The sequence below is a fragment of the Sesamum indicum genome, linkage group LG1 (genome assembly GCF_026168435.1).
Source record: "Sesamum indicum cultivar Baizhima isolate 11 linkage group LG1, ASM2616843v1, whole genome shotgun sequence".
Taxonomy (NCBI): domain Eukaryota; kingdom Viridiplantae; phylum Streptophyta; class Magnoliopsida; order Lamiales; family Pedaliaceae; genus Sesamum; species Sesamum indicum.
In genome coordinates this window covers 15,204,852-15,220,167 of record NC_142657.1, presented here as the reverse complement: position 1 = coordinate 15,220,167, position 15,316 = coordinate 15,204,852, and the positions used below count along the sequence as shown (strand labels likewise).

At 34.3% G+C, this 15,316-nt stretch overlaps 3 protein-coding genes across 3 annotated transcripts; 2 read left to right on the top strand and 1 right to left on the bottom strand.

The window, feature by feature from the left end:
* Positions 1–128: 128 nt before the first annotated feature.
* LOC105162456 (putative methyltransferase PMT26) lies at positions 129–5,404 on the top strand. The gene is made up of 9 exons (XM_011080477.3): positions 129–518; positions 1,186–2,281; positions 2,368–2,517; positions 2,959–3,229; positions 3,441–3,551; positions 3,634–3,808; positions 3,938–4,210; positions 4,611–4,805; positions 4,885–5,404. Exons 2-9 carry the CDS (start codon positions 1,232–1,234, stop codon positions 5,111–5,113), a joined length of 2,454 nt encoding a protein of 817 aa, XP_011078779.1. The 5' UTR covers positions 129–518; positions 1,186–1,231; the 3' UTR covers positions 5,114–5,404.
* A 1,887-nt stretch (positions 5,405–7,291) lies between these two features.
* LOC105162451 (uncharacterized) lies at positions 7,292–8,199 on the top strand. Its single transcript, XM_011080465.3, has one exon. It carries the CDS (start codon positions 7,384–7,386, stop codon positions 8,068–8,070), a length of 687 nt encoding a protein of 228 aa, XP_011078767.1. The 5' UTR covers positions 7,292–7,383; the 3' UTR covers positions 8,071–8,199.
* Positions 8,200–11,687: 3,488 nt separating this feature from the next.
* Positions 11,688–14,224, bottom strand: LOC105162441 (gibberellin 20 oxidase 2-like). The gene is made up of 3 exons (XM_088885623.1): positions 13,634–14,224; positions 13,225–13,546; positions 11,688–12,182 (listed from the first exon to the last, which is right to left on the bottom strand). The coding sequence occupies exons 1-3, from the start codon at positions 14,179–14,181 to the stop codon at positions 11,916–11,918; spliced, it is 1,137 nt and encodes a 378-aa protein (XP_088741749.1). The 5' UTR covers positions 14,182–14,224; the 3' UTR covers positions 11,688–11,915.
* Positions 14,225–15,316: the final 1,092 nt, after the last annotated feature.

The following is a 15,316-nucleotide window of genomic DNA, read 5'->3' as shown; positions in this document are numbered from 1 at the left end:
CATTTTCTTCTATTTTTTTACATTATTTAATGATCAGACGCGTCGTCGGTGCACGCACATGCACACACCTCACTGTGTACTCAGTGCTACATTTCCAGTGGACCACAGCATTCTTGTGATTTACTCTTCCTCACTCCTCCATTTTTCCTTCTCTTTGTTGAGAAAACAAAGAACAATTGCTTCTTGTTGCTGTAATAAACCTTGAAATTACAGGCAAATCAACTGCAAAAATGAAAAGAAAGCCTCACTTTCCTGGGACCCCATTTCCTCACCATTTCCAATCATTAAAATATGTATAAACAAATAAAGAAAAGAAAACCCATAAGGTTCTGCTTTATCCCCCGCGTCTATATATATATATAGACAGATGCAGATATCTGCTACTTCACACCCAACTTCTTTCTTGGGAGCAAGCCCAGTACCTCCTACGCACCGACACTGCGTTTCTTGCACAGGAGATGTGCCAATGAGGGAAGTTGCTTTGCTTTTATCAGATCTGTGTTGAGAATATAAGAAAGGTACTTAAAACCCAGCTTCCCAGCTGGTTCTTTTGTGGTTATATGTATATTTGTCTAGAAATCTTGAATTGTTATTGCTACTTGAGTAGTGCTTAACTTGTGATTTGATTTGATTTGATTTGATTGGATCTTGTTCTCTGTGTTTATGCTTCTGGATTTTGTTTCTTAATAATGGTAATTGCTTTCTTGAATTGTCATTGCTAACTTTGATGTATGTCGTAGATCTGGATTTTGAAGTTTGTTTTTCGGTTTACTAAGATTTGTTTGGTCTGCATGAATTCAAGAAAAGTAAGAGTTTGCTTGTCGGATCTCTGAAATGAGTAAGATCACAAGAAGATCACAAGTAAATGTTGTCTGATTGCGTACAAGCTTATTTTTTGGGTAATGTTTTAAATCCGGTATGTGCTTTCTTCATTGGATCTTATCATAAGTGGTTTTGGTTACTTCTTTCTCATTTTGTCTCTAATTTGGCACAACTAATGCTGATCTTCATTGCTGCTTTTATGACCTAAGTTCTAAATTATGACATCAATCGTGTAACAATAGGTCCCAATGTTAGATATTCCAACTTGGGTTCTTGCTTGTACCTTACTGGTCACTTTGCTATGATCAAATGAGTTGGTTAAGTCGATGGTTAGATTGATCTTACAATTTGCTTATGTTGCAGGTATAACTAGTAGCGTCAAATCTGACTGATAATACGAGTCGAAGCTATGGCTTTAGGAAAATATTCTAGAGTTGATGGTAGGAGAACATCATCGGGCTACTGTTCGACAGTGTCTATTGTAGTTGTTGTAGCCCTTTGTTTAGTTGGGGTATGGATGATGACGTCATCATCTACAGTCCCTGGTCAGAACTCGGATGTTTCACAGGAGAACAACAATGGGGTGAAGGCACATGTTGCTGAGAGCAATGATCAAAATAACAATGACTCCAACAATGAGAGAAACAAGGGCGCGGTCGATGAGAATCATTCGAGCGAGGAGGGAAACTTGAAGCAGTTTGAGGATAACCCAGGTGACTTGCCTGAGGATGCCACCAAAGGGGACAATAATGTGACTCCAAATCAGGAGGAAAAGAATGATAAGTCAGAAGATGCGGAAAAGATCACTGAGGAGAAGGAGGAAGAGAAATCGGAGGAGAAGTCTGAGGATGAAAAGAAAGAAGATGGGGAAGAAAGAAAGGAAGATACAACAACTGAGTCGGAAAATGGAGATGAAAAGAAAGAAGATGAGGATTCTACAGTGGTGAAGAATGACTCTGAAGCTGGAGAGACCAATGTAAATAATTTTGATGACAATGAGAAAACATCTGAAGAAATTTCAGGTGAAAAAGATGGGGAGAAGGAAGAAGGTAAAATAGTGGAGAACAAGAAAGATGATGAATCAGATCAAGGTTCCACTGCGAAAAAGGAAAATTCCAGTGAGGTATTTCCTTCTGGGGCTCAATCAGAGCTTTTAAATGAATCAACAACCGAAAATGGAGCATTTTCAACTCAGGCAACAGAGTCGAAGAAAGAGAAAGAAGCCCAAAAATCTTCCCTAGGAGAGAATCAAAATGGTAACAGTTGGAAACTGTGCAACACCACTGCTGGGCCAGATTACATTCCATGTCTTGATAATTTGGCAGCAATAAGGAAACTTTCGTCAACTAAACACTACGAACATAGAGAGAGGCACTGTCCAGAAAATCCTCCTACATGCCTTGTTCCGCTACCTGAAGGATATCAACGCTCAATAGAGTGGCCTACAAGCCGGGAAAAGGTTTAATACATTAAATAAGAGTGTGCTTTAGCATCAATTTGCATTTCCATTCTCTCTTAAATAGACTTCTTTACTTTGTTTGACAGATTTGGTACCACAATGTTCCCCACACGAAGCTTGCAGCAGTTAAAGGACACCAGAATTGGGTTAAAGTTAGTGGTGAATACCTGATCTTCCCTGGTGGTGGCACCCAGTTTAAGAATGGTGCTCTACATTACATTGACACCATACAACAGGTAGCATTTTGTATGTGCCTGGTTACAATAATCATATGTATACGTGCATCTATCCCTTGTAGCTAATCTAGTGCACACAAGTGAATTAGCCAGTTGAGTCGTGTTTAATACTTTGTGCTGCAAGCATACAAGTCATAAATATCTAATATTCAGGTCTGAAATTTAATTTGATAATCGTCATATTTTTGGATGTTGTTTTTGTGTACCTTGTCTCTGTTGCTAAGATTTATTAAGTTTCCTACTTCTTTGGTGTACAGCTAGCGCAGTCTATGTATGTACCTTGAAATTAATCGAATTGTATTCTCTCTTCAAAGATTAGTTCCAATTATATCAGTACTTTATATTTCTTTGGCAAAGCTATCGAAAAACATTGTAGACTTGCCATGATGGATGAGTTACTACTCAGGAATTAAATTGTTTTTTACTTGTTTTCTTATGCAGTCTGTGCCTGAAATCGCCTGGGGAAAACGCAGCCGAGTTGTTTTGGATGTTGGCTGTGGGGTTGCTAGCTTTGGGGGCTTTCTCTTTGAAAGAGATGTACTGACCATGTCATTGGCTCCAAAAGATGAACATGAAGCTCAGGTTCAATTTGCACTTGAAAGAGGAATCCCAGCTATATCTGCTGTTATGGGTACTAAGAGACTTCCATATCCTGGGAGAGTTTTTGATATTGTGCATTGTGCACGTTGTAGGGTGCCTTGGCATGCTGAAGGTACTTATCCTGCTGCTTTCTATAGGAAGATAAACGGGAAGTGTTCTCTTGAGAAATCTTCAAGAGAATATTCTTTTGGAAAGGACAGAGCTATATATTCTCGAACTGTAAATACATATGAAATTCGTGAACTCTGACTGTCTTTTTCCTTTTTTCTGATATACTACACCATGAACTTCATCGGTGCTCATTGTCATGTTACAATATTTAGGTGGTAAGCTACTCTTGGAGCTGAACCGTCTACTGAGGCCCGGTGGTTTCTTTGTTTGGTCTGCTACTCCCATTTACCAGAAACTTCCAGAGGATGTTGAGATCTGGGAAGGTACATCCTCAATATTGCCCCCATAAGCTAATAAGGTCCACAGGCTCTAACAAGTTGTTCATTTTCCTGATAATGGTAACAGCCATGAAGAAACTGACACAAGCAATGTGCTGGGAAGTTGTTTCTATCACCAAGGATGAACTCAATGGTGTAGGAATTGCAGTATATCGCAAGCCTACTTCGAATGAGTGCTATGAACAAAGGTCACAAAATGATCCTCCACTCTGCCAAGACTCTGATGATCCAAATGCTGCCTGGTATGCTTTTCTTATAGTGCAAACAACAGTTTTCAGAAGATTGCTAGAAAAAAGAGAGTAGCTGTTTTCCTGTGGAAAATTCTGCACGATGTAGAAAATTTGACTTCTGGTTTATCTTGATATGTTTAGGAATGTGCCTTTACAAGCTTGTATGCACAAAGTGCCCATTGCTTCATCAGAACGTGGGTCTCAATGGCCAGAGCAGTGGCCTGCTCGGGTGGACAAAGTACCTTACTGGTTGTCGAGTTCCGAGGTTGGAGTTTATGGAAAACCAGCTCCAGAAGATTTTGCTGCAGACTATGCACACTGGAAACGTGTAGTAAAGAAGTCATATCTAAATGGACTGGGAATAAACTGGTCCACAGTGAGGAATGTCATGGACATGCGAGCTGTCTATGGAGGGTAAGCAACAAAGTGAAAACAGAATTTATTTTCTTCACAACAACAATCCTCCCTCTCTAATGAACTTCTTTAACCTGCAAATGGCAATATCTCCATCCAATTTAATTTGAGTTTGGTACGACATCATTTTTGTGTCAAACATTTTCTTTTCAAAGCCAACATATTGCCTGGTGTCCTATCCTTTTCTGGAAGTAGATGTTACTTTTATTAACTTCACTTCAGAACAACTATAGATACTGAAATTTTATTCTACACATCCTTTTCTTAAACTCTTCTAACGTATGTAAACTCATTGATATCTGCATTCCGTTTTTTTGGTACTATTCTGTACAAAAAGTCTATACTTGCTGACTTATCAGGTGCTAATTGGCTACACTAACCGATGACTCCACTTTTCCAGATTTGCCGCTGCTCTGAGAGAATTGAATTTGTGGGTTATGAATGTTGTACCTATAGATGCTCCTGATACACTACCCATAATCTACGAGCGAGGTCTCTTTGGAATTTATCATGACTGGTGCGAGTCCTTCAGTACTTACCCAAGGACATATGATCTTCTCCATGCTGATCATTTATTCTCGAAGACTAAAAACAAGTGAGTATGAGATTCCATTGACTAGTTAGCAATCCTAATTCTCTGTTCTCCTCGTTTCTAATTGCTTTGGATCCAACAGGTGTAATTTCAAGGCTGTAGTCTCAGAGGTTGATCGAATTTTGAGACCTGAAGGAAAGATCATCGTCCGCGACACTGTTGAGACAATTAGCGAACTTGAGAACTTATTCAAATCTTTGCAGTGGGAGATCCGCATGACGTACTCCAAGGACAATGAAGGACTATTATACGCCCAGAAAACCATGTGGCGTCCTAAAGAGGAAGAGATAGTTACATATGCCATTGCTTAAAGCATCACAAGATACATACTTGATTCTTAAAGCTTGCTTTCCTACTACGGAAAATAGGTATTCTTTTGTATTCATGCTAGTTTCAAAGCGTGGGGACTATATTTTTCTGCAGGCTACAAAGTATCTGTCTTAGCCAATTACTATTTTCTCAAATCTTGTTCAGTAGTTTTCCCAAAGATTTACATTGTAATATTGTATCATTAGTTGCTGCCGGAAGCAAACGCAAAGTGTAAAGCCAATTGGTTGAAAACACTGCAGAAATCAGTTTATGGAAATCTTGAAACTGTTGAATAGGTTGTCTGAGATGAATTTATTTTTGGAGAATGAGTTCAGGATGTGAATTGATGCATTGCCGCTTACCTGTTAGATTATATTCTTGTTTTTGGTTAAACTGATGCAGAGCAACAGACTTTGTAGGATGTAAGCTTTGGTTTTGCTGGCTAAGATATCTTTTATGATCATGCCACACTTCTTAAACTGTATTATCATAAGGGGGATGCATCAATTAAATTCACACTCGCAGTTATTGAAAAAATATTAGTTGTTTTGTTACGCTGTCTCTGCGTATATATAATTAATAATTTTTCATATTTAAAATATCTTATAATAAGAATAAAATATATAAATTAATAAATTATATCTAAAATTAAATAAATCAATTTAAAGAATTATCGACACAATAAATGAATTAATATAATAGTATCAAATCACGTGGAGTCACTTTTGTAAAAAAAAAGTTATATAATTAATTTTTAAAATGATTTAATTAAGGGTATAGTTGTCATATATAAAATTAGTATGATGGTATTACTAACTACATTTTGTAAGTATAAGATGGTTTTTTTTTTTAAATTAACTAGTCGTCGTGACACGCCAGCCTTGCGTGCATATAATAATTTTTTTTTTTTATGCTTTAAGATATAGGGTAAAACATACTTTGCCCCCTGAACTATTCGTTATGTAACAATTATCCCCCTAAACTAACAAATGTAGCATTTACCTCCCACAATTAAATTTTTAGATAATATTACCCTTATATTATATATATTTAGTTCAAAAAATTTCTTTTTTTTTAATAAATTTTTATTTTAAATTAATTAAAATTTTTTAATTGAAAAAATATCTTTTATTTATAATAAAGTAAAATATAATTAGTGAATTAAATAGTTTGAATTTTATTTTTTTTTACAGAGTCAAAGTTAACTAATAAATGAATGTAACAAATACACAAAAAGTTTTCATGAAAAGATTTTATTAACTTAGTGATAAAATTAAGTTATTAATTATTTATTCTTTTAGATGAAAATGAATAATTAAATATTAATTTTTTTAATATGTATTTTTTGAAAAAAAATATGATAAAATATATTTATTCATTTTTTTTAAAAATTGTTTAACTTTTGGTTAAGCATGTATATATATATATTTTCTATTTCTTTTAAGAATCATACATGAGTTGTTGGTTATATTATATTTATTGTGTATCTACTACATTTATATATATTAATTTATACTCCACTATGTAAATTCTTCACTTATTAAAAAATTAATTAAAAAATAATTCGATGATGATTTAATATTCAAAATACTAGAATGTGCTAAAACTAATATAACTCTTCAAGATATGAGGGGCATTTTTGTCCAACTAAGGTGGTAAGTGTTATATTTGTTAATATAGGAGGGTAATGTTACATGACGGATAATTTATGGGATAAAATATATTTTACCCTAAGATATATTATAAGTAAGTGTAAACCAACAAATCACATTTCAAGAAAAAAATCTAAAAAGAAAGAAGAAAACAAAAGAAAATCAACTTAAGGTATTATCGACACAACAAAAAAATTAATGTCGTAGTGTTAAAATAACATGGAGTCATTTTTATTAAGAAAAAAAAAAGGTAATTATAATTAATTTTTTAAACTGTATAATTAGGATTATAATAAAATTGGTGTGGGGTGTCATTAATTAGAATTGTTTTTTGTGCATATGTAGCAAATAGTCTATATGTTTATATATTGAGAGTAATACAAAGTTATTGTAACAGTAAATAGTTAAGTGTATGATGAGTAAATGGTATTAGGTGAAAGGTGAAAATAGGTTTTCCGCCATGGGAGCGAGTCCTGAGGACTAATTGTCAGAATCCAACAAGCCTTCGCCGTTCCTATTTATGTGCCGATTATTATGCTTCTTTTGCCATATAACTAATTAATCCCATGTAAGAAACACAAAATTATCCAAAAAAAAACATCACAGCCATCCTCCCAAACATGAAAAGAGAGAGGGACAATGAAGATGAGGGGCCTCAAATTGGGCAAAATAGCCCCTTTAGAATCAGCCTAGAAAGTGCATGTCCCAACACAACCAACATCAACGATCACAACTCCACCCTCTCCGCTACCCATTCTACCAATGCCAATGCCGGCGGCATCAGGGCCACCGCCACTACCAACAACAATATTAGTAATAAAGAACAAGATCGGTTTCTCCCCATAGCCAATGTGGGTCGGATCATGAAAAAGGTTATTCCTGGGAATGGCAAAATCTCCAAGGATGCGAAAGAGACCGTTCAAGAATGTGTGTCGGAGTTCATCAGCTTTGTGACGGGAGAAGCCTCCGAGAAATGCCAACGTGAGAAGAGGAAGACCATCAACGGAGATGATATTCTTTGGGCCATTATGACTCTTGGCTTTGAAGATTATGTAAATCCACTTAAACTTTATCTTACCAAGTACAGAGAGATAGAAGGAGAGAAGCTTAATGTTCCAAAACAACAGCGTCCGGAACAACATGAGCAGAAGCAGCCAGACATGCCATATAATAGTGTATATTCTTCGACAAATATGATGTCTCAGCCGTCTTTCGTGTCGGGTGATCCGCCATTTCCATTGCCTTTCACTCAAACTTCAATCCCCAAAATTTTGCCTCAGCAAAACCAATTCGATTGGAATTGGTAAAACAAGGAACGAACAATTCTTTTTGTTAATGTTTTGATCATGTAATATAGATAGCCCGGAAACAATGCAAGTTTCATAACATGTTAGTATAGATGGGAATATATACAACATTAATTAATTCACACCATGTGTGGTGTTTGTTACGCACAATCCCTTTACCCTTTCTCAAAAAGTATTTTTCCGATCATGTAAATAAAATCTCAGGGACAAAATTTTATTCTTGTTTTGATCACAAGATGACCATTTTAGCACTGGTACAAGGTTTATTCCCTCAGGTTTCTGCTATCCTGGCACACAAGATCTAAATGAATACCCTTCAAGTTTGAACAATTTGGCGTCGTCCGTTATTTGTACACAGGAAACTATTGCTCCACACAGTAAATTTCATCTTGTTGGAAATTGAAGACGATTATTCAACTAGTAATATAGCTACATAAAGAGTTCTCTGTTAATACATTACATGACTGATTAGATATAGTAACTTCCGAATGTGATCTGCTAGATGTTTCGGTTGTTGCAGCGGAGGATCCAATGATTCACGGATCTTTTTAGTTGCCTACAAGCACGTCTCCTCCAATCTTTCTATCAACATCGGGTTGGTGCTAGAGCTATCCATCCAATTCCACACGCCTTCAACCCCTTGGAGAGTTTGGTGATACTTCAAGAGGAATAGAGAAAGAACATATTGGGAGAGAAATATTTTGTGGGAATGTAGGTAATGATCATACACTTTTGGATCCTAGAGAAACACCCTATTTATTGGTGTGCATCAATGCTTATCACAAAAGAAGTCCTTATCCCAAATAAGCGTGGGATATCTCCAAGATTAGTCTCTATCTCAACACCAAGTTTGGAGACTGTTAACTCTGTATCATGTCGGGATTATTCAAGACAAGTCTCTATTCCAACCTCAAGTTTGGGAGACTAAAAAACTCCATCTCAAATACACCCTCTTGCCACACCATCTCAAATTCCTCAGTGAAGAAGGGGAGAGCTCTTAGGGGTTGTCCAAATCAACTTTCTTGGTGGGCTCAACATTGAAATTTACTCACATCAGAAGGTAGAAATTTGTGCATAATGCTTTTCGTAAAACTCAAGAAATCAGAATTAGGGCACTACTTGCCCGCTTTTCAAATGTAACTCAGAATCAAATTTGAGAGGAATGGACTTATATCATAATGGTAATAATGAATTAGCAACAAGACATATAGCTCAGGAGAGCTTTTGTTTTAATGATACTACATAAATTAAGTTCCAAGTATACCCAGTTTTTGTATTTGACGGAACTCTCACCCTTATAATGGCTTTAGCTTTGGGCTTATTTATTATAATAATTTAAAGTTTTTTATTACATTTTTTGGACAAGTCGAGGATCACATCCGCGACTTGCTCAAATTTTTTTTTATTTTTTTTAAAAGTAAAATAAAAGCACAAATTTGGTCCACAACAACAATTATAATTAAAAAAGGGAGCCGTCGACTCCCTTTTATTATTATTTTTTATTTTTAATAATTATTTTTATTTATTATAATTCATTATTAACTAATTAATAAATTAAAATTTTAATTAATAATAATTCTTAATAAATTTATAATTTATATGATACAAAAAAATTACTAATTACAATTGTTAAAAGTGATTGACCATCCCACCAGTGTGCCGGTGCCGTTGGCGCTAAGGTCTTTTTATTTCTTGGCCCGCATTATATATTGTCTCATTTTGTTCATTATCATCATTACCGGTATTAAATGATATACACTAAATAATAGAAATATTGTAGAACTAAACTCCATATAATCATGAAATGCATTAAATGTTGGAATGAAATTAATAAAACGTTATACTAAATAGTATCACTTTTGATTTTCTTCTTAAATAATAAATTTAATTGAATTAAAAACTAATAAAAATAAAAATATTTATGTCTAAATTATGTACTAAGAATACATATATAATTATACTCTTCAAAAATAAAGTTTTTCAATCATTATAATATATTGAAATTTTCATAGAACTCTATGTTATATTTATAGATTCGATATTGGTCGTTTTTTTGTATTCTTTACTTCATTGTTATTTCTTTAATTTTTTTATTTGACTTATAAATATAATTTTATTTTAGATTAATTATACTTATACCTCTCTGAAAATATAAAATTATATTTTTTTTAAAAAAAAAATTAAAATTACACTTACACCCCCTCCTAAAATTTACTGCTTATATTCGATCTTCTTTCATTAGGATTTGAATGAAAAATACTGATATTAACAAAATGATTACATAAGCTTTAATAATGTTAATTTTACTCTGAATATAAATATTATATTTATCCCTTTACAAATACAAAAATATATATGAGAATGTTAAATGCGGGGCAAATTAAAAATTTTTGTAATTTCTTTTGCTAGCATCAGCAGTTTTCATCTAAACTCTAACGAAAGAGGGTTCGGTGTAAATGAAAAATTTTCGGAGGGGAGGTAAGTGTAATTTCAAAACTTTTTTTGGGAAAAGGATTTTTCATTTTCAGAGGAGGTCTATATCTATAGCAATTTTTGAGCAGAATATTTACTGATAATATGATGATAATATGTTGCTAACAAGTCCTTAATTAGCAAAATAAATGGATTTATATTAGGAAAAAATCCAGAGACCCCTCTGTAATAATAGAAATATTCAAAAAGCCCCTTATAAAAATTAAAGTATCAAATACCCCCCTGTGACATAAAATAAAGTTTTAAAAAATCCTTCCATACAAAATTTGAGTCACACGCGCTTTGACCTGTGATTTTTCTATGAAAATACCTTTCTTTTTGATAAATTTGCCCTTCTCTCGCAGTTAATATATAATATTATATATATTTATTAATAATAAATATTATCTTTATAATGATTATTTTTAAAATATTATTTTTATAATAATTATTTAATTAAATATTATATATTTTTATTAATAATAAAATATTATTTTATATAATATTTAATTATTTATATAAGAAAATACTATTTAAATTAAATTATAAAAAAAATTGCAATGGCGGCAGCAAACCTGAAGAGGAGGGGCCCCAGCCCTCCTCACCCCTGGCCGACGGCCGTCGCCCATATTTTCGAAGGCGACTCGATCGCCCAGAAGGGCAGTAGGGGAGGGAAGGGGAGGGGGGAGAGGGTTGCAGGCGGGGGAAGAAGACGGGGTGGGGGGTTGGGGGGGGTGGGGTTTATAATTTTTATTTTATTTTTTTATAAATTATAATTATATATATTTAATATAAATTAAAATAATTATATATTAATAAGCATAGTTTGACCAGTTGACTACAAGGGGTATTTTAGTTATTTTTTCTAAAAAAATAGGCTCAAATTGACCAGGGGCGGTGTGATTATTTATTCGTAACATGAGGGTGATTTTTTATATTAAAAATTTCATAAGGGAGTTATTGATATTTTTATATATCACGGGGGGTCAAAATAGATTTAACCCATTTATATTATTAAAAAGAGTTAAGTAAAAGTGTAGTTGTACTTTCACAACGGGCAACAAACACTTATAAATTCGTACTTTTATATGTAGTATAGATATAGATATGTTTACACGAAGATCTATTTCATTTAGTCCTCCAAGTTGAATAATAAAGAATTAAAAGTACACACGTGCGTGCATAAGCACTTGAAATCCATTTTTGTACAAGAGAAGAGAGTACATGAGTCCATCCAAAAGTAAGAGAAAAATGAAGATAAAACCAACATAAGACAAGTAATATGTACATATTTTTATTCAAAGTAAAAGACAAGGCAAGCCATGATCAAGAAACAGCATCCAATGAACAATTAGCACTGATTTTTAAGGTTGTCATGTTTTTCTGTTGGAATAAAGCCAATGGACAAAGTTTTGGAGTGTAGTGGTATCTGCTCTGTAGTGGTTTTGTGTGAATTCTTGCAAATCCAACCATGTGAAATCTGGGTACTCTCTTGGCTCTTCTCTACACATAAGATCCTGAGGGGGCCTCACAACTTTGTCCTCTTTTGGGTTCACAAAGAACACCAATGATCTCCTCACTCTCTCCTTGTTCACCACTGCTCTGTGGAGGCAACTCTTGTATCTTCCATTTGACAATGCCTACAATTTATGCCAATACACACAATCAACAAAAATAATCTCTCTCTCTCTCTATATATATGTCCCTTAAATATATCATCTAATAATTGTTTTGTATGTCGTATATCCCGTGAGGTTTGGAAAATTACATCTAATACTTGAGGTTTACTTCCGTCTAATAAATAGGCCCCTCGACCCGCTATTCAAAATTCACTAAGTTTGTTGTTATTAACAAAAAAACTGAATGAAAAAATTATATTTATCCTCAATTGATTTATTGCAGGCCAAACAAATTTTTTTGACTAAATTACCTTTATAACAATAACGATATACCATCCTCACATGTATTAATGTATGAAAATGTATAAGGGTAATTTGATCGTAAAAAGATATATTGTGACATACAATAAATCAGTAATAAGTCAATCAAGGACAAATATGAATTTTATCTTACATATTTTGTTAATATCAGGAAATTCAGTGAATTTTGATCAACGAGTAACTTATTCATTAGATGGAAGCAAATTTCAAGGTTACTAGATGTAATTTTTCAAATTATAAAAAATTTATATGTAATTACATCAAACATCAAGAAAGCGAAGATTAATTATATTCTTAATAAAAAGTCATATTTGTTTCTAGTGAGAAGAATGGAAGTACTACTCTATAATTAATTAATGACCTGATTGTTGGATACTTAAAAGTTTTAGGGAACACACAAAAAGGTAGACAGTTTATGCTCGTCGAAAATATGCTACAAATTTAAGCAACAGTAGATGGTGGGCGCAATTGATCATCGTCGCCCTCCCTTTGAAAAACATTTGTGGTGGTGCGTAATTAGCTGGGACGGACATTTTGTCCCAGCTTTGTTTTACCTGTCGAACGCATTAATTAGTACAATTGTGTCATTTGAATTATTATCTTTTGCTGTTGGAACTCATTAATTTTTAAGCCAATAATGCACACTTAAAAAAGTTCAATAATTGATGAATTTTAACTCTTTAATGATAAGATGGATAAATTAACAGAAAACAAAAAAGTATATGAAATGAAGAATATATACCATGAGTGTGTCCCCAATGTTAACAACAAATGCATCCGGACGAGGTGTAATGGCTTGCCATTTGTTGTCTGCAAAGATTTCCAGGCCTCCAACTTCATCTTGATGAAGTATAGTTAATGAGTTTGGATCAGAATGAGGTCCGGTTCCGAGGGTGAGGCCGGCTTGTTTGCAAGGTGGATAGTTGTTCCCCCTCATTACCGATCCACCGTCTTCAAAGAACTTGCGGTAGTGTGATCGTTGGACGCCCAAGCCGATTGCCAAGAGTTCCATGATGGCTAGGGAGAGGTTCTTCATTTCTTCACAATATTTCTGATAAACATGCCTGAACAAGAGGGAGAAAACTTAGAAGAATGTACGGTGAAATTAATGCAAAGGGAATTAGGTGCTCTTGAGTATTAATGCATCTCACCCTGCTCCTTCGAATTCTTTCCCTAGGAAGGATTTGATATAGTTAACCACATCAACTGTTGGTTCGTTTGCATGCTTATAAGTGAAGGACAGTGTCTCTTTCCACGGCAACTTGGACGAAAATCTATCAGCATGGGCACCCGAATACCCACAAAGGCTACCTTGTTTTCTCTTGATGCTAAGTTTTCTGCTAAGAGGAAGCTTGAAGAAGGCATCCATATGTTGATGAGTTGCGTGGACTAGGCTTGCATCTACACCGTGGTTGATGACTTGGAAGAAACCGTGCTTCAAACACGCTGTCTTGATTTGTGCAGCCGCGGAAACGGTTGCTTCTTGATCACCGTTTAAGAAGCCTTTTAAGTCTACTGGTGGATCAGGGAGTTCATGTTCGGCAGCGTAGGCCAAGTCCTCATGAGGCCACAGGAATTGTGTGGGCAAGTTTGGTTGCTTTTCAAGGAGGGTTGTGTCAAAGACTAGAACCCCATTCTCTCTGTCGGTTTTGAGGTCTAACGGGGGGTAAAGAATGAGAGTTGAGGCACTCAAGTCCATTTGGTTTGGCAAATATGTTAAAAGATTGGAGTCAAGAGAGAGTATTTATAGTGGAATGAGGGCAAGACAATTGCCATGGGTCTTCACGGCGGTTTGAATTTTCTATTGCGATTTTTATTGCATCATTTATTCTATTTCACATACACATTACGTGTATAAAAAATTTTTTTAGATAAGGTTGATGACATCATACTTGTTATGTAAATTAAAATAGAATATGCAATATGGATTGGAAAAGGAACTCCAGTTCGTTCAAGGTCAAGAATCTTTTAGTCCACTTCCGTATTACGCACTAATGTCACAGCTATAGTTTGTATTATATGCAACTCAAAGTATAATTTAATTCAATTATATTTTTAAATTTAAAACAAATAAGTGTCAATCATCCATTAGTGTGACAGTACCTTATATGTGATAAAAGACTTCTATCATAATTTTTCGAAGTGATAAAAAAGTAAAAAAAAAAAATTGATGCCAATGTATTTATAAACTTTAGCCTAAATAGTGTCACTTTGATCACTAGAAATTTATTCTAAACATATACAGAAGGGGTAAACAAAAATGGCATCTTATAAAGACTAAATTTGATATCATTCAAATACAAAGACATGTAAAACGCACAAACATACATATATATATATATATATGTATGTGTGACCAATCGTATTCGGGGTGATGAATGTGTCTAGTGACACCTATACGTGATCGATGCACATTAAAACAAAGGGAATTTACTTGTAACCTGAGGTTTGGAACATTAGATATGAAATGAAATGGAGGAATAAAATGAAAAGGGGTCAAAAAGACACTTTATAAAAAGTTGGGGGACTGGATATGGAATTAACAATAAAAAATAGGGATGGATATGGAGAGGAGTGGGGAAAAGAGAAATATATGGCCTTTGGGATGGTCGAAAAAGGATGCGTTGGAAGCTTATTTGGGCGCCAACAATTGGACGAATCCTTGCGTCACTTTCTTCACCCAAAACAAATATATTTTCTTCCCACAAGTCTCAATCCTTTCTTACACGGACACTGTCCCGACACCTCCCTTCTTTTGTCTCTTTCACTATTTTTTTATATATTGCATGTTTTGAGAATATCTTTTCTGATTGCTGACGTTTCTATTTGGTTTC